This window comes from Phasianus colchicus, chromosome Z (genome assembly GCF_987193195.1).
Source record: "Phasianus colchicus chromosome Z, bPhaCol1.hap1.1, whole genome shotgun sequence".
Classification (NCBI taxonomy): Eukaryota; Metazoa; Chordata; class Aves; order Galliformes; family Phasianidae; genus Phasianus; species Phasianus colchicus.
In genome coordinates, this window is record NC_143476.1 from 84,454,851 (window position 1) to 84,480,293 (window position 25,443).

General features: G+C 37.7%; 1 protein-coding gene across 19 annotated transcripts in view; it reads left to right on the top strand.

The window, feature by feature from the left end:
* UBAP2 (ubiquitin associated protein 2) overlaps positions 1 to 25,443 on the top strand; it is a 145,647-nt gene that overhangs the window by 15,950 nt on the left and 104,254 nt on the right. For 18 of the 19 annotated variants that reach the window (XM_090132179.1, XM_090132180.1, XM_090132168.1 and 15 more), the window contains 7 exons: positions 6,170 to 6,309; positions 10,073 to 10,150; positions 11,713 to 11,823; positions 15,741 to 15,894; positions 17,395 to 17,472; positions 23,714 to 23,768; positions 24,872 to 24,975. In XM_090132179.1, the coding sequence (XP_089988305.1) occupies positions 6,211 to 6,309; positions 10,073 to 10,150; positions 11,713 to 11,823; positions 15,741 to 15,894; positions 17,395 to 17,472; positions 23,714 to 23,768; positions 24,872 to 24,975 (679 nt within the window). In that variant the 5' untranslated portion in view covers positions 6,170 to 6,210. The remainder of the gene's footprint in view (positions 1 to 6,169; positions 6,310 to 10,072; positions 10,151 to 11,712; positions 11,824 to 15,740; positions 15,895 to 17,394; positions 17,473 to 23,713; positions 23,769 to 24,871; positions 24,976 to 25,443) is intronic. The other variant, XM_090132178.1, reaches the window with a different exon arrangement.

A 25,443-nucleotide genomic window follows, 5' to 3' on the forward strand; every position in this document is an offset into this window, starting at 1 on the left:
ATTTAGAGAGGGTTAGCTTCAGAAAAGTCACTTCTGTGAAAGAGGATAAGAAATGAAATCTTTCTGTGGAAGATAGTAAGGACTTGCATATAGCTTTTCCTTCAGGTGCTAGTATATCAGGAAGGGATCTTTCTTCAAATATTTCTTGGCAGAGAACTGTACAACTGTATTTCAAAAGTGAACTTGCTGTTGCCCCTTCCTTACAGGATACCCATTGATCGCTGCTTCTTTAAGAGAATTCCTATTGTCTGTAAATTACATTTATATGTGGACAAACACAGGCTGCTTTTCTTTTGAGTCCATGTCAACAACTGTGTTCTGGTCTTCTGTATAGAATAGCAGGATTGCCTAGAGGGAAATAACATGCAGTTATTCTTTCTGGTTCTCTTTATTTCTTAAAGCTTTATTACAGTTGATGCTAAGTGCAGATAACTAATGCATCTGGCAAGTCTTTGCAAACATGGGGTTTATAAATAGTTAGGACAAGCAGCAAAACTTTATTCTCTCTTGTGTGTGGAAATTTACCAAATTGCTATCTAAAATCATGTTCTTCTAGCAGAATGGCAGCAGAAGATGAGAACAGTGACTCTGTAGAAAATTTATGGCTGAAACATCAGGCGGAGTCCTCTGATCTTTAGGATGCTGTACTGTTTGGCTGTCCAGAATCACTGGTGACTTTTGTCCTCTGTCAGCAGTGAAACAAGGCAGGCTTTGCTGTTTTTTGTTCTTTTTCCTTCTTTAGTGTTCTGGAGATTACCTTTGTAGTATGAAAAAAGAAATCCTGAATAGAAGCCAGTTAGGATTTTCTGATGTTTAGTATGACTTGTATGTCAAAAAAAAAAAAAAAAAAAAAAAAAAAAATTTGTAGTACAGATTATTCCTTCTGAAGTTCCTGTGTATGAGCACCCATTGCCTCAAAAGTGAATATTTGTGAAGAACTGATGAGGACAAGGATGTTTTTTGGATATACATGGCAGATTTTTGATGAATACTGGAATAATCATCATGTAAGGAAAATGTAAAATGTTATCTGTTAAGCAGAAATGCTAGGCTAATAATGAAGGCTGATATTATGAGATGAGAAGATTTTCTTAATGGTATTACTTAACCTTCATGACCGACACCTGCTCTAGTGGAAAGCATACACTGTTCACTGCCAGAACCACATCTCTTTTTAGAGGTTCCCTGGATATGTGACCAACCTTTTCATCTCTCCAGTCTTTTGAAAACTGGTTGCTCCTTTCTCCCAGAACAGTGTTGTCTGTTCTTGTAGCACCTATTCTTTTTGTCTTTCCCTTCATCTCCCTTTTTATAACAGTTGTTTAAAAATACTAATCTTTAAGATTAGGTTTTGTTTTAATCTCATGATGAGAAATGATTAATTTCTGTAGCTCTAGGGTGTGTTCTTCCCTAATTACAGGTTTACTGAGTAGATTGCAGAATAGCAGTTTCAAGCAGCTACTTGGTTATAAATGAGGTAGTTAAGAATACACAGTTGCCTCTTCCCTTAGCTTTGCGAATGGAAGAGCTGTAGATAACAATTGAAAGCGTGTATGTTGGGTTTTGCTGGTCCTTGCACTGACCTCTGGACACTCCTAGCAATCTTATTTTCACAGAGCTACATGAGAGCATACAATTAGTACAAGTTTTATCTCCTTCCAGTGATGGAGATCTAATCCTGGCCGTGAATATTCTTCCTATTTAGTATAGGATAAGTTAAGATGAGACTGTAATCCTCCCAGCATCCATAAGCTGAGGTTCAGCATTATTGGCTTGGGGCAGTACAGACATGGAGTAATCAGCACTTTTCCTTAATAACTTTTGACTCTTGTAAACTCTTTTCCCTTTCCAAGCAGTAATAAAAGTTGTGAGGTTGTTTAGACAAGTCTTCACTTGAGAGAAATGCATTGAATTCATGCTAAGCTGACAGTGATCTTTTCCCCATGCTTTTTCCTCATGCTCTTGTCACTCTACTACCCTAGCAATAAAATCTGGACTCGTTGCACGTGTGTGGTAGTCATGCCATCATGAGACAATGTCCTGCAGCCTTTTCCCAACCCTGTCATTGCAATAGATCATTGATTGAGTAGCTTTGATGAGAGGATAAAAGGGCAGTCATGGTTCTGTGGTGTTCACACAGATGTCTGCAGTCTTCTTAATCCTCACCTTCTTGTCCAGAGTCAAGAAAAATTGCTTGGTTGAGACTGCCCCAGGAAGAGAATTGAAACTGCAAATGATTTGTTCAGATTGTGGAAGTGAATATTTAACTTCAGAAGGATTCTTGGAAGTCAGATGGTATTGTAGTGTTGGATCTGTCCTGAAACTTCATCAATAGATTGTCTGTATCTTGCAGGGCCTGCCATCCTGCCCTGATGATTTATATTCAGTCTGTCTTGATTTTTCTCACTTTCTGGAGTCTAGATTTCTTGCCCAAGGAGGCTTGAACAAAAGATCAAAGAAAGCATTATGATAAACCTGCTTTTTATGTTGCTAATGCATTCTGTTACTCTTTGATATTTTTTTTTTTGGTCTTCTTTGTAAAGTGCACTGCAAAAATGCAACTGATTTTGGTATGGAGACTTGTAGGGTGGAATTTTATAATCTTAGAAGGGTTTGTTGCAGGGTACCAATATTTAGTTGCTGGTTTTGGACACTAAAATAGCGGTTGCCATTCTATTACCAGTCTGGTGCTGACATCTACAGTCATGTCTCTGCTTTTGGACTAGGCTTGCTGTACAACAAAACCTGGATATTCGGGATGATTTTCCTTTTAAATGATTGTTTCTGCCAACTTCTAAGCATAGTTATTGGCTGAGATTTGCGTATCTTTGTGTGTGAGACATTCAAAATAGTTGAAGTGAAGTTCTGTTAAATACTGATTATGGTTTCTATTTCCCATTTCATTTATGTAAAGGCAGTCTTCCTGTGGAGGTAATGGATTATTACAAACCTTTTATTTTCCAGTGTTATAAACAAGTGTATCTTTGGCGTTATGAGACTGTGGTTACTTTACACAAGTTTTGGGAATTCTAATCTCTTATGCTTTGTTCTGCTTTTCTGGTAGTCTTCTGGAGGTCTGTTTTGCTTCATGTATATCTGTTTCTTCCAAATACAGCTGTTTTGACTGCTTGCTTCAGTTTCAGTATGTTTACAAGGCCAAATACTAGCTTGGAATAAGGGACTTTTGCCCTGAGCCAGACCTTGGTGTCCTGAAACATCTGCTTGTCTGAATATTTTTTTTAATCTTTATTAAACAGATTTTTAATTAAGAGTTGTTTTCCTCTAGTCTCAAATCTTCTTTTCTCATCTGATCTACAGTAAAAATTAAGTTCATCAGTTTGTGACATCCTCCTCATTGCTATGACAACTGCTTTGTGAGCAAGGAAATGTTCCTGTTCAGATCTATCTCATTAATTTTATTAATAATATCCCACTTAGTGCTCGACATCCTAGTCACTGTGGTAATTAGCAGGCAGTGGCTATCTGCCTCCTTTCAGCCTGCTGCTTTGGACCTCACAGCTGTGAGTGGCTGTGAGATGTGCGCACAGCCGGTGTGGGATGGTGGGACATTTCTTCTTGCTGCAGTGCCAGCAGCAGACAAAGCCCTTCAGCTGCTTGGGGCCTTGCTGCGGCTGCTGTCAGCAGTGCTTTTAAGACAATAGACTCATGTCTGAAATAGATTATAGCACGATCTCGTTGGCTTGAAGGGAACTTCAGACTGAGGGTAGGTTTGTTTCCATGCTTGTCTGAAGCAAGTCCATGGTGCTCCTGAAGAGAGGCTCTCACCTTTGCTGTTTTTCTGCTTCAGACCTGTTGTTGTGTGATGCTTGCTCACAGTGCTGTGTGGTCAGCAAGATTAGGATCTTGCCTAAAGATCCCATGATACCACAAGATTATCTGGCTCCGTTCTGACTGTCAGGCAGATCTTGTTACGTAGCATCATTCCCCAGGAGTGTTTCAAACGTTCATGTGCTTTAATTTTTCCTTAAAAAATCCTTTCCTCATGGAGAAACAGTCATAGCTTAAACAGTTGTGGTACAGAGGCACCATACTGTGTGTTAGGAAAAGCAGAAAAGGCCTAATGTTTTCCTGGATCCACATGTTGTCTGGCTTTCACAGTTGTGTACCATAGCCAGACAGGTGTTTTACAAACTTTTTAGAAACTTTGTCTTAACGTGTGTGTACTCCAGTCACATCCAAAGCTTGAATCTCAGTATTTTGAGGAGCTTTTTTAGGTACCAAAATCTACGTAAACACAACTTCAATTCAGAAATGATGAACAGATTTGGACCCAGCGGTGCTCCAATTCTTCAGCATATCTTAGTGAGTGGATTCTAGACAGTCATAGTTTAAACGTTACCTTCTCTTTCAGACGAGTTTCTATTCCCTGCTTTGTTCTCTCTTTAGGGCTTTTTATCGTTAACTTGTAATCACCTGATTGAAATCGTTTTAAAGTATCCATCAGCTCATCACAGAACCAAGCCAATCCTCAGACAAAACCAGAGGTCATTATTAGCATATATTAAATTGAGTTAGTCTTAAGGCACTGGAATTTCAGTCAGCACAGCTTAAAATGGATTTTAATGCAGTGAAAGTAATGCTTAAGTGTTCTGTGCACATTCTTTTAGTGCTTAGTCTCAGTGGACAACCATGACCAGAGAACGTGTTAAGCACTGAAGTTGTTCAGGCTGTTTTCATGACTGCTTCATATTTTGCTTCCTATGGATCATTTTACCAGAGCTTGAATTACTTCTGACTGTATTTGGCTGTTAGGATGTCAAAGCACAGTGCTCTGAAAGCCTATTTGTTTAAGAGTCTAAAAGACAATGAAGTTAGACTACATTAAGAGATTGCAAAACAAATTGACTTTAGTGAATGTATTTATAAAACTGGAGAAACGCTGTGTCCCAATTCTGATCATACTATGGCTGATTCCTGGTAAAGGCAGGCCTTTTCTTGTTGAATACATAAGAGTTTGTGGAAATGTGTATCGGGCACAGAGCCTGAGGTAGATTTAACGTTTGTATAAAACAGTTCAATGTTGGGTTCAATTTTGGCCAACAAAAAAATATTTCTAAATTGAAGATTGTAATGGTGTTAATGTTTTTGTTATCTAGGTGAGGTTTCTGAGTTCCATAAATCAGAAACATATCATTGTATCTTCAGTTTTTGAGTACACATTGCTTGTAAAGGCTAGTGACCAGTTTGATATTGAACACATCCTTGTCCATGTAATCAATTATTTGCTTGCCTTTAATTTTAGTGTTATTTTGCACTGAACTCAGCCTTGAGCTTGTGCTGAAGCTGCTTGCCCTGGCAGGTTCTGTACTGAGACACATTCTTGCACCAAGGCAGTAGTGAAAAGTCTTTGCTGCAACCTTGCACATCTTCTGCCCAGGTGGCAGCAAGTATTGTCCTTACTTCTCTATATTTACAGTTTTGCTTCCCAGTGTTGCGGAAAAACTACATTTTTGTTGCTTGTTTCTGTGTATTGGGCAAAACAAGCAATTGATGACGAATATTCTGAGAGCTGTTTTCAGTTATCATATCCACCAAAACCTTTTTTCATCTGTCACTTTTGTGCTAGGTGTTGTACAAACATGGGGGAATAATAAATTCATCTGGTCATTAGAATCTTTGAAACAATAAATTTAAGTAAAAGCTGACTGCCATAGACTAGATTTAAAGGCAAGGATCATCATTTCTCTTTCAAGTGAGGAATGACGAGTAGATGTTGGCTGCGACCTGTTTATATGTGTAGGAAAGAGATTTAATGATAGGGAACTGTCTGGTTTGTGAAAGTGATTACTTAATGTTCTGAATGGGTATGAGCGCGCTTAAATTCCAGGCGTCAAAACAGAGAGAGTTACAGAGCTGAAACAGCAATCTCAACAGAGCAGCAGAGAGAAAAGTCTAAGAATTGTAGGTATTGTCTGAAACTACAGATCCAGACAGGTCCCAATCAGCTGATAAGAAAGCTTTTTATCCCTTAATTTCCCTTTTACTATAAAGACTGTGATAAATCCAATAGTAGTGTTTTTGAGCTGCTTTCACAGGAATCTTTGTATAGAATTCCTGTTAAAGGCAAGTAAAGCTGCAGCTACTTCATTGTATGTCACCTTGGTATTGAATCATTGCCACTTAACTCACACTCTTTTTTCTCTTTCAGATTTTCTATTTTGTACATACATTGTTTTGTATATACTGTATATGATGACTTCGGTGGGCAGTGAACGTACCCGGGGCACTCGGGACAAAACGCAAATTTCAACCACACAGCCAATACAACAACAGAAACAAGTAGTACAGGTATGTGCTGCTGTACAATAATCTTTGAGTTGAAAGTGTGTAATGATATAGTCTTATTTTGGAAGAGTATTTGATATCTCACCTTGAATGTGTAGTAATCTACCACAGCATTCAATTGTTCCTGTATTCTTGTCTCTAAATGAGTTTGTGTTTTTCAGCAATATTTTCATCAGTGAGGAATTCTATGTCAAGATTTTTATCCTCTGATCTCAGTGTCTTCAGGTTTTAGCTCTTCCATATGTTAGCCTCATGGTGCTAGAGGATTCCTGGTTCTTACAGCATTTGGGTGGGTGGGGAAATCTTTACTAAACACATGCTGTGTTCTACAGTGTGATTCAGCAAATCTGTAAGTCACAAAATACTATATTTCTTGTGCAGTATCTTCTCACAAAGTAAAATGATGAAGATTGTCTACCAGTAGACTGGGAGTATTTTGAGCGTTTGTAAGATTAGCTCATTGCCTTGATTTCCAGCAACAAAGTAGTTAAGTTGTGTGCTTGTCTGGGTTACAGAGAGTGCAAAATTTCTCTGCTTCTGGCAACTCATTCTCTTGTCAGGTACTTCTCTAAAATTGGACTCAGTTCAAGAATTGCCTCAGTTCTTTGCTGACAAAGAGTGTATCAGTCTAGAGGTGCTCCCTTGGGAAGTAGTCTCTTATTGTTTTCCAGACTGATCTTTAACACAGTGAGACTTCCTTCCTGTTTTCTACAGTATTAATTATGTGAGCTCAAGCCCTCATCTCCTTGCATTGCAGTGTTTTGCTTATTGGTGATTCATACTAATGTGTGGATTTAGAAAGTGACTTTCAAATAGGTGAAGTTAAATTTGTTTTTGTTCTATTATAATTTAGAGTGCTGTGGAATGATGAACATCTTAACCAAACAGAAGCACATGAAATAAATGAGTAGACAGAAATGAACATCCTAGAGAGTTAAGGTGATTTAAGAGGTGATCGAGAGAGCTAGGTTTGTTCAGCCCTAAGAGCAAAGGCAAGGTTTATTCAGATGTCTCTTTTGAGGGTGTGGAAAAGGTAAAGCCTTATCAGAGAGGTCTGATGGCTTGAGCTGGAACACTGTGAGTTCCAGCTGCTAAGAGGAAGAGGGAGGAAAATAGTCTGCCTTCACAGTTACCAAATAGTGAAATAAGAATTAGACAAGTGGTGAGATCTCTGTCTGGCCCCAGGCAACTTCTCTGATGGGACCTGCTCTTAGTGGAAGTTTGTACAAGTATTATTGGAGGACGCTTCTAACTGGTGTGATTCAGAGTTTTGGTCTCACTGCATGTGTTCTGGGTTTTATCCATTTATTCTTTCTACTTGCATAACAAATACTTGCTTGCTCAGCTCAGTAGAAATTTACAGCAGCTAGCTTTACTGCACTATATGTTGTTATTATTTAGAAATCAGATGAACTTTCCTACTTACTCAAACTCAACAGAAAGATGCTTTGTTTTACTGTTTAATCACTACTGATTATTTTCTATGAATCTAGAAGAACTTTGCTTTCCTAAATGGAGATTTCTTTATTGTCATATCCTATTATCATATTTTAAGAAGTCATGTTGCAGATATTTTCTGCATCTGGATAATAAATACAACATTTTATTAGAAGATCTGGGCCTACTATTGTCACTTAATTTTGTGTTTGTACATTTGTTTTCTATGAGTTGTAAGTTGTTGATTCAAAATATTGTGTGCTAACACTGCAAAGATCATGTATCTTGAAAGGCTGAGTAAAATTTTACGCTATTTTATAGGACAATAAAGTATTACTTGTAAAGATGGTGTCTTAAAAAATGAAGAACAACAAGTTACTGAGCAAAAAGAAAACCCAACAAAACAAAAAAACAACAACCCAAACTTGTGAGAATGATTTGGTGTTGGTGTTATAAAAATATCTTTGTTTTTCTTTAGAATCTTGAGGTACTGTATGGAGGTAGTCCACTGTCATAAATGTTGGTGATTTTCTAAGCCCTCTTCTTACACAGGAAAAAATATGATACTGTCACATTTTATATTGTTATTAAATTGGTATGTTTTGGTCATCTGATGGGGACTTAGGATTAATTTTTAATTTTTTTTAACGGCTTTCCATTTTTGGTCAAATATGTGGTCAAATATGTGGAAATTACATTGTCTGAATTTTTCTGCTTTGGATGTCTATAAAGGAAATGTCTTGAGTTTAAAAATTTAAAAACTGTGATGGGCCCAAGGAAACTGAAGTCAGTCTCAGAGGAAGAGGATGTGTCAACAAGGCATAAGTCCTGAAACTGGTAGATGTTTACTTTTTGTTCTCTGCTACTCACCTGGCAGACACCAATAAATGGATTTTTTTGCACAGAGCACTCTTAACGGAGAGGCCTTCATGAAAGTGCAGCGTGCTCTGGGAAATACAAGGTGTGGAGCTGGGAATTCTGCAGTAGTCTCTCATTTGTGTTACCAGTTGATGTATGAAGCTGTCAGAATGATACTTTGGAAATGTGAAATAGCACGGAGTTCTTAACTCTGTTACAAACACTAATTGTCTTGGAACATTGCCTCTCAGCATGGCAAATGTCACTTCCCTCAAGGAACTGAGACAGCTGCAGTAACTTCTCAGCAAATAAGCAGCTGATGGTGTATGGTGGAGTAATTTTTAGACTCTTCTTAGCATTTGCACTTGGCGACCTTCTCCAGAGCTTGTATTTGTGGTAAACTCTAACAGCGATGCAATTTGAGGCTGATGAGTCAAACTCTTGAGGCTCAGGACTTCATGTTGGTATTCTCTGAAGTGAGACTTCAAAAGGTGAGGTTTGACCAGCTGCTCAGGATAAATCCTTTTATTCAAGAATTTCAGTGGATGAAGTGGTCCTTTCTTAATGAAGCAATATTTTGCTGCTCCTTGAATTGCATTTTTGGGTACTAGCTCTCTTCAATATCAGCCTTCCGTAGCAAGTCTTTTCTATTTGAGACCAAATTAGGTCCAGGGTCATGCAGCATACAGTTATCTCTGTTATTTTCATGGGAATGTGGTTCCAGTGGACTCCAAATACCACACTGTGAAGAATAGCCTTATGTGAGGAGACATTAATGGTGTTGAGTAGCTTTGTTTGTGGGGCATCCTTCATATAGTAGGATTTATAGTGCATTAGTGCATCCATCTGTTTTAGTCTAGCAACTTCTGGAGAAGTTGTGGGTATACTTTTGTAGTCCAGAAATGTTTCAGAGGCACCAAATATTTCAATAAGCAGCAAGATCCTTTAGCAGTTTCCAGAAGCCAGAATTAATGCGGCTGTTCACAGGCAGAATCTGGAGGTGCAGCCGTGTCTTTTAAGTGTTCATAAATCTATAATCACACTTGGAGAGTCAAGGGAAGGTGATGGGATCAGGAATCATCACAGAGGAGGTTAATTTAGAAAAATACCATTACTGCTTTTTTATGATAAAAATGACTCTGGAGTGATAAATACTATATAGAACTAAAAATAATAATATCAAAACAAACTTGTGTAAAATTCTGTTACAGAATTGTCTTATCTATGTAGAGAGGTCTAGCTTTGGCACAGACATCAAAACCACATGTTGAAATTGCTTCTGATCCAATAAACTTTTTAACTGTAAAATGGAAAGAGAAGAAAATGTTAATCACTTCTCTGTAGCTCTTTTGTATTTGCTGCATATATTCTTTCTGAGAATCTGGAGAGAAAAATAGTGACTCTAGGAGATACTCTTAAAAAAAAATGTTGTTACACTTTGTGAACTTTATTGAATGTTTGCATTTTTCAGGCAACAGCAGAACAGATTCGCCTTGCTCAGATGATCTACGATAAGAATGATGCAGATTTTGAAGATAAAGTGAAACAAGTATGTTTCTTACAGTACAGAGTTTTTATGCCCTGTAAATGAGGTGTTGGTAGGATGGCTTACATTTTGGAGCTAGGGTGGCTGATTATTATTTAGATGAAGCCAGTTTCAGAATGATATACATTTAATTAGGAATAGGTGCTCTTATTTCACTGTAAAATTCTGCTTGTAAGACACTGTGTGGTAGTATAACACTGGCTGGATAGTTATACTGGTGCATTTCCCTTTGTAAACAAGGCTTTTAACTAAAACTCATCTGTGCCAGTGTTTCTTCCAAACTCTGTCTCTAGTATAGTCCTGATGCTTAGCTGTCTCAGAATTAAAGAGTGCATTCAGTTTGTCTGCATGTACATACACGTGGGAAAAATGGGTCACCTATGTAAAATGAGTTTGCTAAATCACCATCTGTTTTTCAGGAGAAGTGAAAATCTAGTATTAGCAAAAGGTGAATTGGAGTGGTGTGGGGCTTTTGTCTTTTAAAATCTGACATCCCAGATTAGTGTGTGCGTTAAAGTGAAATATCACATTGTTTCCTCTGTCATGCTGAGCGCATTGGCTTTATGCATTCAAGCTTCTATTGCACAGTTGTAGCTGAGTATTGAGGACTCAGCTATACCTGTTTGGCTCAGTGCATTGGTTGTTTTACCTTTGTAAGAACATCACAGTTCATGTAGAGTGTAGGAACACATCTAGAAGAAGAGTTATTGTGAATGCATTGTTGCAGCAGGTGGGGGCACACTTCTTAATTTCCTTTCCTTTCTGAAGCCTCCTATGAGGCACTGTTAACTGCTTTTTTTTTTTGTTTGTTTCCATAAAGTTGTTCATTGCTATGCCAGGCGTGAAGTCCTGTAGATCCAAAGACCTAAGGACCCTGAAATAGTGCCTGTAGCTCTGCTGATCAGAAGAAGGCTAAGAATTAAATTCTTTGAAGGAGTTGTCCAAAATCTTAGTTATGCATGTTGATTTCTATCATGTGTTCTTTTTCTTCTCTTGATGGGTAGAGGTACTGGATACCCCATGACAGATCTTGTTTATATCTGTCCCAAACTACTCGGGATGCACGCTACAGGTTCCACAAGGTGTAATTCAGTACCAGCTCTCCTTGAGCAGCCATCAGTTAGCCCATTTGCATGGCTTTATGCTAAAGTAGATCAATGGAGCTGATCTAGTTGAAAAAGTTAACTTCTCTGGATGTTTTTCCAGATAGATCTGGATTCTCCACCATGATTTACTTTATGGCTGTGCAGTGGGGTCAAGTAGTGAGGGAGAATGATACTGGAGCTGTCCAAGCCTCTTAATGTTTTTAATGTTATTACATTCATATATAGTTGTCTTGGAGATAACAACATTTGCTAAAGCATGAAGTATAAAATAAAAAAAAAAAAGTGTAGGGATGCTTAATCGGTTGTTACTTAAGCTTGTCTAAGTTGTAAGCAGGTCTATACAAGGTAGATACCCTTATTTAGGATTTTAAATTGCTCTGACACAGTAGCTGCACATGTTTTTGGAATCTGTGATGACGATAACTTGAATATTTTAACATGTGTGACTTTTACTGCCAGCTTATGGAAGTGACGGGGAAAAACCAGGATGAGTGCATAGTGGCACTACATGATTGTAATGGGGATGTGAACAGAGCAATCAACATACTGCTGGAAGGAAGTTCAGACACGGTAAGCTTTTACTTCAGTATTCAACTAATCTTTTTGCGTGCTGTACCTTTGTACTTTGAGATAAGTGATTGGGAAAGTCCAATTTAGAAGCTTTAAATTTATATGTCTCCACTGAAGTTTCTCTGAAAGAAATGAGGAGGACCAAAGCCACTTCTGTCTTGTGCATGTCTTAGGATAGGCTGAACCTTGAAAAGGTCACAGATTTTTTGCTTTTGTCCTGCACTTTTCCATCTTTTATTTACGTGTATTTGTGTTCTTTGGAACGTGTTTTTGTTTTATGCTGGCCTGTTTGAAGCACCTCCTCAATCGTGGGACGTGAGACTTAGTCAGTACTGTGTCTGTAAACTTTAAAGGGTAGGGAGGTACTTGAAGACATGTAATTCTTGTTGGAATGTGTTGCGGGTTTCGAGGTCTGTATCTGAAAGATGAGTAGGAAGCTAATAATAGCAAGAGAGGATACAGCAAGTAATTCTTTTGTTACTGTGTTGCTCATCTGTCTGACTTCATTGGGAAACAAAAAGAGGAATTTGAGCTGTGTGTGGCAACAATGTCACTTGGTATTGCATGGCAACAGGAGGTTTTCACAAAACTGCTTAAAGATTTTGCTGGAGGGGCTTCTTACGGTTTATCCGAAGTAGAATCCAGTTTACTATCTCATGTAAATCAGGAAAGAAATCTGAACTTCCCTAATGTTGAATGTTGGCTACTTACTGTGATTTATCAGGGTGTGCTTATTGCTTGTGAGGAAGCTTTACTTTGTGCTCCTCAGCTCTAAGTCACATACCATTCTAACCAAGGGAACTTTCTATTCTATCCTCTTTCCTCTTACTGCTGTAAGAGTTGAAATCATGTAATGCACAGCAGTGTGTAATGCTGAGTGTGTGAGTAAGCTGATAGTAGAAAAGATCACCTCACCTTGATTGTACCAATCTTAGTAACGTGCTGTCTTTTCTGTCTTCTCTTGTATTTGTAATATTCTAGTTGAAAATAGTTTTTTTGATTGGGAGAAAAAAAAAAAGAATGTTAAATGCTTTCTTACTTATCAAATTTTTATGAGTGATGATGACATGGGATAAACTTTCTGAATTCATTTATCAATAGGGTACAATACCTTCACTTGTGAACAAAGTCTCTCTGAACACACTACTTTCCGTAGAAGAAATGCAACTCACAAAGAAATAGAGATCTCAGTGAGGAAGGGTGAAAAGATATTAATTAGCAAGCTCTACATTAGTGTGTGATGTAGAGGAGTGTGTCATTTATTATTCCTTGTGGAATTATGGACCTACAGCTTGAAATGGCTTGTTGCAGGGCCATTGTTCTCCAGAACAGTTACACTATAATATAAGGTTGGAAGCAGAGGTACTTCTTGTTCTGAGTACAGATTGCCAAATCTATTTTGAACTTTGCTTTGTTTAGTGCACTGTAATTTTTTTTTACCTCATTCAATAGATCTATCTATACAGTTTGAGGAATTAGAAGAGCAAGGAGTGATAGACAGTGTCTATTTATAAATTCTTTGGTACACTGCCAAACTGTATTTTTTTCAACTTTTATCCTTAAAGCTTTGTACTCTGTTGTAGTGAAGACTTTTCTCTTGGAATGGTTGTGATTGTCTGGCTTTGGATGTACAAGAGGAGAGTAGAGAATAGCATGTTTCCTTGCCTAAGACATTTAATTTTTTGAAGAAGCAAAAGCCATTTTATATCTAACTATATTTTAGTTGCTGAGGATTTTTAAGGTGGTTTAAAGGGCATGAGGTGAGCAAGAGGGAACTAGTGCTATATATTTCCAAGGTTAAAATCCTCAGCTGTAATTTGGGTTGCACGAGGCATCCTCAGTTGGAAATGTAATCAGTTAACTCCTAATGAAAGCACGATTTTCTGTGATGTGTACCCATGCACAGAGACCACACCATCCCAACTTCTCAGATTTCTTTAAAATTATATTGATTTTTTTTTCCCCTGTATAAATAGTAATAACAGACTTTTCAAACCCCAAAGATCTTCTGATTATCAGAAATCCTTATTTGTGGGAAAGCGTGGAAATCCGATGCTTCCATTGTTGTCATTTTACTGATACTTTTCAAGTCATATAAAGCTTTATTAAAAAGAGTCCACTTTTACATATGATTTGCAGAATCGTTCAGTTTGGGAAATTTCTTAAAATGATTAAAAGTCTTTTGGCACTGTACTCATTAGAGAAATAATAGTGCATTCTGAACCATCTTGATTTGCTTCTTGAGATGTCAGTGCAGTTACGTAATTCTGTTTTGAAAGATCTCTAAAACTTTTGGTATGTCCTAGTGTGTAATGCACTTGCACAGGCTACAGCAGGTGAAATCACACACACACACACACACACACACACACACACACACACACACACACACACACAGAATTGCATGGGTTGGAAGATCAAGTCCATCCCATGTGGAAGTGGGCTCTCTACGATGGTTGCACAGGTAGATGTCCAGAGGGGTCTTGTGTATCTCCATAGAAGGAGGCTCTGCAGCCTCTCTGGGCGGCCTGTTCCAGTGGTCTATCACCCTTATAGTAAAGAAGTTACTCTGTATGCTTGTACAGAACTTCTTATGTTTAAATTTTAGGTCATTGCTCCATGTCCTGTCAGTAACCACCACTGACAAGAGCCTGGCCTCATACAATAGTTACTAGAGGAGGCTGAGTTTTCTGTCTCACAAATAACAGTGTTGCTCAATCAAGCTGTTTTATTCTTCTAATCTACAGCATCTGTGTTTCACCTTAGTTGGTTAATGGCAGTGTAGATATCTATACTGGATATGAAATTGAGTAGTGATTTCAGCCTTTTTTCTCACATACATTTCTTCAAAAAATAAGGCTGCCCAGAGAAGTTGTGGATGCCCAATCCCTGGTAGTGCTCAAGGCCAGGTTGGATGGAGTCCTGGGCAGCCTGGTCTAGCATTAAATGTGGAGGTTGGTGGCCCTGCATGTGGCAGGGGGGTTGGAGATTGATGATCCTCAAGGTCCCTTCCAACCCTGGCCATTCTGTGATTCTGTGTGACCATTCTAATACTTACTGTCTTATACAGAATATTGAAACTTTATATCTGTGAACTGTTTTGCTACCTGCTTGCTCAGCAACATTAGTTTTCTTATTTCTAGACAAGTTGGATTAGCTGGTCCCTGCCTACTTTGTGAGGACTGCTTGTCATCTGAATTGAAAAGAAATAAGACAGTACCACAATCACTAATTGGCAATTGCCTGTTGTGAGATAGTGGGCTTTATCTAGTGCTTCATAGCCAATGGCAACTTATCTACATGAGCAAATTTCCTGGATGAAAACTGTATCTAGACAATGAATTCTTAGAAGAACATTACGAATTTTTGCCATCTTCATTGTTTACAAATAATACCTTTATTTTTTACTCTGCTCAGTAGACTAACCATGCATTTGCATAATACATAAATTACTGTATTGTTTTTAGAAAGTGTCTTAGTCACTTTCAACTCCTACATATATTTACGTGGAATTGATTTTATCTCTGAATTTATTTTAAGGATGGATTTTTACTTTTAAAACTGAGGTCTGATGTTTGGAACTCAGTGTTTTTTCTTGTTTAGACATAATATTTCTTGGCTTCTGCTCTCTGTGATGAGCTGTGGCTGTGAGAGCAGGTGTTTTGGCTTATTGTGGCCACTTGTGTTTTGTCAAGTTCTTAGCCTGCATTTAAATTCTGATATTTGTTTCTTTCTCACCTCTTTGCAGAGATAGAGCTAGATTTTCCTTTTGTATCAGTGTAGTTCTTGGTACGTCTTACTTACCTGCTATTATGGAAATACCTATTTTTTTCCTTTGAAGTGAACAGGTTGATATTATAGACAGAGAGCTCTCTTTCTTTTTGACTTCTGTATCTAATTCTGTTCTATCTAAATAGACTTCTTGGGAGACTGTAGGGGGAAAGAAGAAAAGCCTTGGAAAGGAAAGTTCAGAAAACAAAGAGAACAGAGAAAAACGAGGGGACAGAGAAGTGAGTCGTGGACGGGGAAGTTCCAACAGACGGGGAAGAGGAGGCAGCCGTGGCCGAGAGAGTACGTATAGGGATTCATTTTAAAAGCTTCAGATGTTTTTCTTGCAGCTGAAACTGGTTGAAAGTGAATGTTTAATGGAACAAAGTCTGTCAGAGCTGAAGCTCAGTGCTGATGTGATTATAACTTGTTTATGTGACAAGTATACTTGATTTATCTACTTGATTTTTTGAATGGTCTTTACTTTTATTTTTCTGAGACAGCTCAGTTTAATTTAAACCTTTTTGGTTAATTGATCTTTTATAACTTGCTGTCCTTTACATAAGTTTTAGAACTGAGTCTTTGTAAGACTGCCTGAAAGGAAGTATGTTGCTGCACAGCTGATACTTTTTTTGTTTCTTTTAATGAAAAAAAAAAAAATCTAGCTTGGCTCCATCTCCTTTTATGAGTGGGAGAACCTGAAGATGTTTTCATCTTCTCATAAGGGGAATGAAAGAGCTGGGAATATTATTAATCTCTAGCACATATTGCTCATATATAACAGCCACAGGTGAGTTTCCACAACAGAAGTAGTACTTTGTGAACAGAAACATTTAAATTTCACATTTATACAGATACAATAGTATGCTGTGCAAAAGAGAACTGAGGTTTTTTGAATTATGTAGAATCTCACTAAATCACCATTGAATATGGACATTACCTTTTTTCTCTTAAGTTTTATCAGAAATTATCTAATTACCTTTATCTCCTAAGATAGCCATAAACATTTATTGTAACACTAATAAATAAGTAGAAAATGAAGGGGATAAAAAAGAACACAACCGAAAGAACCCCACCTTTTCTCTTAGAAGCAGGACAAATATTTACAATTTTAGTCAAACTTCTGTAACTCATATCTGGAATATATTCAGATACTGTACCAGTCAGTGGAGGCATTGTGAGTCTTTGTGTAAGAATGAAAGTGTGGAGAGAGATGTCTTGGCAAGGCCATACACTGCATGCTTCTGTACTAAACATGAACTAAAGATGATTACCAAATCTTGATATTATCCTCTCTCCTTTATGTACATTCTTTAATGGTTATGTTGGTGCCATTTGGATTTGTTGAGCAGTACAAAATTCTCAGCAGCGCTCTAAGTGGTCAGTCATTTCCAACCTCCTCTTTAAAGGAGCAGAAGATGTGGAGCAGGGCAGGATGACAGGACAAGAGTTGATGTTATTGGTTATCTTACTCATCTGCTGTTGCCAATCAGCATGTTACCAGGAAAGTCAAGTATGAGGCAGGGTAATTTCTTGCTTCTATAGAGATTTGAGACTTGGGTTTAAAAAACAAGTGCTGTGTCTGCTAGAAGACATAACCCTCCTAAAAGATACTTTACTTCCTAGTTGTCCAGTTTAAAGTAAACAACTTGCCCATATCTAGGCCTGCAAAAAGGAGAGGGATGACTGAGAAATCTTGACTGTAGTGCTCTGAAAATCTTTTTGGGTTCAAGTTAAGCAGGTGACTGTGTTGTCTCATGTATAAGTCTCTAAAGTTTCTCTTAAGCTGTCTTCTCTCCACAGTTAGAGCTGAAGAAAATGGAGTAGACAACAATCAAGGAGACAGGCCTTCAGACCGTGGGAAACGTGGCCGTGGGAGAGGTGAGATGGTGGCATTGGTGTGGGACTGGCACTGATTTCATTTCCTGAAATGAAACTCCTTCATTTATTTGATTAAAAGCTTATTTTTAAGCATTTTTTGGTTATCCTTTGAATCCATTAGCACCTCAGGCATCTTTAATTTAGATACACTCACCCCCAACCATTGTTTGACATTCCTAACCACTATGAGACCATTGTTTGGTGTCATAATGGCTTAAAAGAATCAGCACATCACCTTCATGGCATTTTTTTGTGTCCTCTAGCTGTGGAGAGCTCTTCTCCAAATTGAATCGCGACAGCCTCCTGTGTGTGGGAGTGTAATGGACTCCTCAAGATGTCCCTTGGCAGCAGGAGAGTGCAAGATTCCTTCTGTAGAACTCTTGTGGAGGGATTTGATATGTTCTTGTGCCATTTTGTTTTAGTGGATCCTGTTGTCAGGTTTGCCTTCTGTTTTCAATACCCAGTTGGAAAGCACTAGTGACTTTAGAGGTTTTTTGTTTAAAAAAAAAAAAAATAGAATTAGCATGGGAGTATTGATAGTATTGATGAACAGAACTATGGAAAGACACAGTACTGTGGATTCATAGGTACAACTCTAATTGTATTCTCTAGAAGAGATAGGAAAGATGATGGTCTTTGTTTGATGTGGAAACAAGATGCATAGTTGTTTTAGATTTTCATCTGATCTAGTGGGAAGAAGCATATTTTTCTTAGAGCAAAAGGAATGGAAGTAGATACCTGAGAATGGTAGAGCTTGTGTGGGGAAAATGGGTAACAAAGAAGTTACACTGATGAAGTGCACAGCAGAGCTAGTAGCTTAATAAATAATGTCTGATGTATGGGGAAAAAACATTTCTACCTACAAAAGACTCTCTTATTTGGAATATCCAGTAACAAGGCATTCTGTGACTGAAAAATCAAACTTCATTGTCTCCAAATTTGTATCCTGAAGAAATGGAAGGGTGTAAAGACATATAGCTTCCAGAGGGTTGTGAGAATTACTCTATTGTGCGTGTCAATCAGCTGACAAGAAATAACATTTTCACAGAGAAGCTTTGCTGAGGAGATCGTGGTATAATTCACTGTTCAGAGATGGAATTTAAATGCTTTAGTTTTTATTGTAAAGTAATTATTTATGCATGTTGTAAATATTAACTTAGGACTTTTAAAAATTTTTGGGGTGAAATTTAGAGGTTAATTTCAAGTTCAATCTGTATCTTTATTTGTAACCCTGTGAACAATGCATTGCATTTGTTGTCAGCAGTAACTCTCTAGGTGAATATCATGTTTCAAGCTGAGGCTTTTAATCATCGGTATCAAACTGACTTACCTGACTGAAGAAGTGGGAAGAACTTTATCCAGTTTCTGTATCTGGGTTAGTGTATACAGTATTTCTGTATCTCTTTACCAAATATTTCATACTCTGCATTAATGTGAGCAAAGTGCCTCGATGAAGTCTTTTCAACTGTCTGTGATAAACCCTGTGAATGGCTTCCTGTTTGTTGTATTACAAGTATGTGTATTATACAGTAGAAATAGCCAGTTTCATTTTATAATGTGACCTTTCAAAATCTGCAGGGAATTATATAAGGCTGTATAATTTACTTTTCAGTATTTTGGTGATGTGTGACTTTCAATATGAGTAGGTTTTATTTTAAATAAAAGCTCCTTGCTGTTTTTTTCTCTTAGACAAAATAGGGAAATGTTGGGGTAAAGTACTTCAGCTGAAAGTAAGTAGACTGTTGGTAATCACTGCAGGACCCTTTTTTAGACATTTTTCATTCAGTGTGTAGGACTGTAGGCATTGTAGGGGTCAGCTAATATCTGAGCAACACACTCTTTCTCTATTTTAAGCTACTGTCTCAGGCTGGAGTTATCTTATTGGCTGCTTTCTAGGGGGAAAATTGTTGGCCCACTGTATTACTGCTTCATTGTAGAAGAATCTAATGTTAAGAAATGACATGCTTTGAAAACAGAAGAAATTGAATTAACTCAGTGTTGATAGCATACTGTTCACTGGGGGGAGAAAACACCAAACTGAGAATTTCAACTCAGTGCTATAGACGTTATTTCCTCACACAGTAGATTTTCATTAATGACTACGTGACATTCCTTGCAATTTTATGGGCTAATAGGTATACAGTGTAAAAACAGAGCTGGTTGTTGGCATACACAAGATCAGGGATTTCAGATAAGTAAGTGTTACTGACCAAGGAAGAGAAAGCAAAGGTGCACCACAGGAGGTGTTCTGTGACACATCCCACAGCTGGGACTGCTCTGCTTCTCTGCTTCTTAGCTTCTAATCTTTGCTTGCTAAGCAGGTTATAAACCTTGATTTGGAAAAGAGTCAAGGAGTTCGTATTTTTAAGGTGGCCTTTCCATCTGTATTTCTTTTCAGAACTGAATTTCTTGAATGTGTTTAATTTAGTGGTTAAAAAAAAAATTAACTATAATACTGATTGATAACAATTGTATTTCTGTGTTAGTGGTGCAAGGATTTGTAACTGTCTGGAATAGAATCTCCTGAAGGAATTAGGAAAAGAGATGGTTGCGACTTCAGTACTGTCAGTTCTAGGAATGTTTACTTATTTGTGTTTTAATCAGCTGTAGTGCTGTATATAAACTGACAGATTTTACAGGCACAGTATTTTTTTCTGTATAGCTGTTTTGTGCTATTCCTGCATCTTCAGTTTTCAATTTATGTCTGGTTCTCCCACTGTCCCCTACCCCATGTTGAAACAGGAGTGGCAGAACTGCCAAAGGCTTTGAAAGGTACTGGGAAGATGGCCTTTATGGTCTGTGAGGAATAGGCAGAGTAGGGCTCTGCAGCCTGCAAAACAGAAGGCTAAATGATTGTATGATGAGGATTTGTAAAATTTCTGCAGGAAATGTTCTATGAGGAAATCGGTTGATCAATTCATGTGAGTACGAGAATGAGAGGATAGTAAATTATTATGTTACAGCTTCAAAATGAACATATGGAAATGATATTCTTATAGGCAGTTAACCTGAGGAATTCTTTACTATGAGATGTAAGTTTCCAGAATCTGTAACATCTGCAGGCTCTTGACAAAATCATCCTAAGAAAGATCCATAGTGAAGAAACAAGACCAACAAACCAACAACAGGAAAAACAACCCCCAGAACCCAACAAGGGCTGTGAATTATGTACGTTGTCTGGCTCAGGAGGTCTTTGAGCAACAAATAGTTGAAGACCAGGAGAATGTCCAGGGGGATTATGCTATGATTTCAGTTCTTACATGGTTCCACAGAAATCTCACTAACAATAGTTGATAACCGGAGCAGATAGATGAACCTGTAATCTTCATTCAGCATAGAAATAGATTTGTATGTGGTCGTTTTCCTCATTTGTAAAGTGAGAGTGAATTGGTCACCTTTGCTGCTATTTCTAAATCTTCCTTGTCATTCTTGAAGAGTACCAACAGTGAGTTCCTTCTAGGAAAACAGAAATAAAAGTGAAAGGGAAAAGCATGAGATTTTAATTTTGGACTGTGGAGGAACCTTTCAAACTTTTAAAAATTTTCCTGGATATATGTTAAAAAAAAAAAAAAAAAAGTAGAGCAGCTGACCATTTTTGTAAGTATCAGACCAGTCCAGCTTGTGTACATCATCTCTTTACAAAAAAAAGAAAACTTTTTCTTCCAGATAAAATCTTTTGTATACAAAATGAGCTACTGTAACCAGAACTGCATGTGTAGGGGCTTTTTTTTTTTAAAAAAAAAAAGCTTTGCACAGTTGTCGCAGAACATATAGAACATATTTTGAATTTTCTTTGCCAAAAATAGCAAGGATGTTGCTTTTTTTTTTTTTCTGAAACACGAAAGCAGAGTAAACCTTCTGGAGATCAGAGTCTGAAGTTTTAGTTTTCCTGTAGTTAGCTTGCATTGGCTAGAAATCTTGTGTTTCTATACAGTGTTTCTATATTGCGTTCCTGTAGTTCCTCTTTTTTTCTTGTTTTGTTTTAACTTATTTCTTTTCATTTTATGTGTGGAATTGGAAGCTTTCTCCATTTTTTTCTCCAAATGGTTATATACATACAGCATATAAAACTGAGCCAGTGCTTCTAGCTTTATGATGATCAATAAGAAAAGTTATTTGAATTTCTACAGATAAACCTCAGTGTTTATTTTTGTAGTATGGAATACCCAGAATAGAAGACATCCGCCTTGTTACCTATTCATAAGTGGTAGGCCTTTATCTCCTCATTTTCTTGTGACTGGCTTGCTCTGCATTTCCAGAACAGAGGCTTGGGATGTCCAACTGCTGCATAGTCTGAGACGAGCACATCTTTGGGGTATTACCTGCTCTTCCAGTCTGTGTATTCTTTTCCTTTCAGCTATTCTTACGCCTCTTTTTTAATGCTGATGCTTCTTTGTCTAATTCAAACCATTCAGCATGAAAATCTTAGTTTTGAGGTGGAGCATGTGTTCCTGGGGAAGAACTTACTTCTAAGTTCAGAAGTCTAAGCTGTGTTCTACAAAAGAGGCAGAATTAATGGATAAATCCCACATGTGCTTCCCAGGAGTAAGCATGTGGTTAGGAGAAGAAGTATTCTGAATGAAGTCTATGAACCATTGTTTCCATGGAGAGGTGATACCAGAGCTGATTTTCTGATTATAGAAGTTTTGAACCCCCCAGTGCACTTTATTGGAGACAGAAAAACTCAACACCTGTTTCTCTTCTGGAATGAATTCTGGAGAACTTAAATGAAAACAAGTCATAGCCAGACTCAACCTAGCTGACTGAGAGAGTTGTCCTGGAAAGAAGGAAAAGAACAGTATTCACAGAGTTAAAAGCTTAAAGAAAATAGGAAAATATTTTAAATAGTTCATTTAAAATTATGATGTTGGATAGGATAGTACTAGGAATGTTAGTTGGAATCACCTTTAAGCATTGGTCCCTAGTCCTGGCTTCCTGGAACAGAAATAAGTAAGTTACATTAACTTTCTTTTGGGCTGTTGCTTGCAGATCCAGGTGGAAAGAAACGTCAAGAAATTTTGAGTGTTTGCATGAGACAGGGCAGTAACTTTATTCTTTCCCTAATGTCCATTATTTGCTTTTTGCTCAGAATGGTGAATGATTGTAAAAAAAAAAAAAAAAAAATCTTCCTTCAATCTCAGTGGAAGATGCAATGAGCTACTGCCATGTCATTTGTTCTCTTTGGAGGGAGTCTAAAAATACCGATGGAAGAATAGCGAAACGTGAATTACCACAAGAAAAAAAATAAGTTTTTGGGAACACTGACCATTATGCTGGAAACCACATATAGGTCTTCTTAGACTACTGTTAGTTATACTCTTTATGCAGCATAATACAGACATTACTGCAGAGAGGAATGGATGCTGATTGTCTCCTATTGCATTTGAAGATTGCAAAGCCAAAAAAGAAAAGTCAAGTCAACCAAACAACAAAAAAACCATCCAAAAGCAGGAAGGCATCATGATAGCTGTTTACCTGATTTTTGGTGAATTATCCAAATGTGAAGATGACTAGTTCTCTGGTAGTTAGCAAGGAGGGATCTGATTCAGAAAACTCATTCAACAGTGAACTATTTTGTTGGTTGTTTTGTGGTTTATCTGTATTTGCAAAACTCTGAGTGCAGGGAAGGGAGTAGAGCTTGGGGTCACAGATAGGGATGAACTCTGTTGAAGCAATTCCCCTCTTGTGCATTCCCTCTTTCCCCCACCCTAGTCTCACAGGTAGGAAGTGACAGGGAACTTCTGGAGAGTTCTGACCATGCATGGGGACTGTGATTGTAGAGCCTCTAAGGCAAGAGTGAGAAAGTAGAAACAAATTTTTGAACATCGTGTAATGACTTGGCAATAGCAGCCTCCTTTGGGAATGAGGCTTTAGGTAAGTCCTATTGTTAGAGTTTTGTGCTACTTCTCTAGACTCAGAAAAACTAGCAAAAAGATTGCAAGTCGTGCTGAAACATTCAGTAAACTGAGACTTAATTGAATAATAGGATGGCTTGGGCTGGAGGAGACCTCAAAGATGATCTAGTTCTAACCACTCTGCAGTGGGTAGAGTTGCCTACTGCTAGATCAAACACTAGACCAGGTTGCCCAGGATTGCATATGTTAGGGAAATGTTCTCCTGTGAGAATATATATTTAACTAATTGCAGTGGTTTTCTCTTCAATTGTGGTATTTTCTTATGTGACAGACTAGTGATTGGCTCCTTCTCTGCTTTTGCTGTTAAATGGTGTTTTCTCTCCTAGGGTTTGGACGTGGCAGAGGGAGAGGAGCGGGGAGGTTTTCAGCCCAAGGCATGGGGTAAGAAACATGCAGAGTGCAGACTTTGGGGAGGGTCAAGCTCAGCAGCAATATTGATTGCCAGTGTATGTATTAGTATTATTGTATGTTAGATAATAAATGGATTATTTTAATTCAGTATTTCTAATAGGACTATCCTAATATTAGTTTACTCAGTGTTAATGTGTCAAACTCAAATTCATTTGTACCTATCAGTAACAGCCACATAGTGCCTAGGAGGCTGAAAATTCTCTGAAATGGTTATTATCCAAAGCCAATTTAAAAATATTTGTATCAGTGTAATGTGAAGCATGTGAGCCCTAAATAAAACAGAAAGACAAGTGACTATAAACTTCCTCCTCTTTTTTGAGCTTTCATGCCTTATCTGTTTGGATGTGCATCTAAGACAGAGTCAAAGGAAGTTTATCATTAGTTCTAAAAATTGTTTTCAGTTTTGTCAGAATAGCTTGATTCAGAGAAGCATAGCTACTTTCAGTGTTTGCTTGAAATGACACTTCATGTAACATCAGTGGTGTCACAGTGAACAGAAGGCTACTTTTACTTCTCTAATAGTCCTTCTTGTTCACAGTTTTGATGATAAACTGAAAGGAAGTTTTTCTGAATTAGTCCTTTTCACCTGTTACAGGCATCTGTTTTTTGGCATTGGCGTCAAGAGTGCCTTCTGAAATAATCTTAGTGATGTTCTCACTGCTGTCCTGCACAATTCTGGTGCTCTTAAAGTACACAATACTGGTTCATCATCAGTCTGCCACTGAGACTGATCAGCTGAGAAAGGCTTAATGCTGACAGTATAAACTGCCTCATAGGATGAGGGGGAGTAGTTGACTGCTTTTTCAGGACTTCTGGTTTTGGTTCAGTTTCTCAACAGTCTCCTCACTTTTTTTTCCCCTTCCTATTACTTATTTTCTCTTTTTTCCCTTTTTTCCTTTTTTTATCTGTATCTGCTGCTAGAAGAAAATTTTCTTTTGGAAAACAAAATATCAAGATAAACATGTGGAAATCAAGATGTTAAATCTAACACAACTGCAGCTAAAAATAATGGCACTTGTGTTCAGTGAATGACCCATGTATTCTCTTCCATTTCTCAACTTTTAAAACTCTAGGACATTTAACCCCGCAGACTATACGGAGTCTTCTGCCACTGATGGCTTTGGGACAAAATCAGAGATTTGGGAGACTGGTCAGAACGATGCAGATGATGGAACTGGTAAGATGCTTCCAGAGGTGAAAGGATTGGAATGAAGAACTGTAGCAAATTGTGGTTAAAATAAGCCTTCTGTTAGTATTCTGTTAACTTATGAAACTGTGAATACATCTCTCGTGGCACAGATATTAGTTCATTGTTATAGCTTAACTGCTGTTAAATTGCAGAGCACATGCTATAGCTCAAGCAACTCTGGCTGAATGGAGTGGAAGGTAATTGCAGTTTTTTTGTTTGTTTTATACTAACAATCCCTTCAGAGACAAAGGGATTTGAAGAGTTACTGGAAAAACCTTGTATGTGAAGAATTGTTTAGTTATCTTAAGTATGGCTGAAGATCTCACGTTATTATAGTTAAGAGTATAAGTACTACTAAAAGTGATTGGTTCATAGGCGTTGAGCCATAGCATCTGAAGTGGAAGAATAAAGAAAGAAATGGAAGAACTGCTGCTGAATGTAAATCCATTTGGTGAC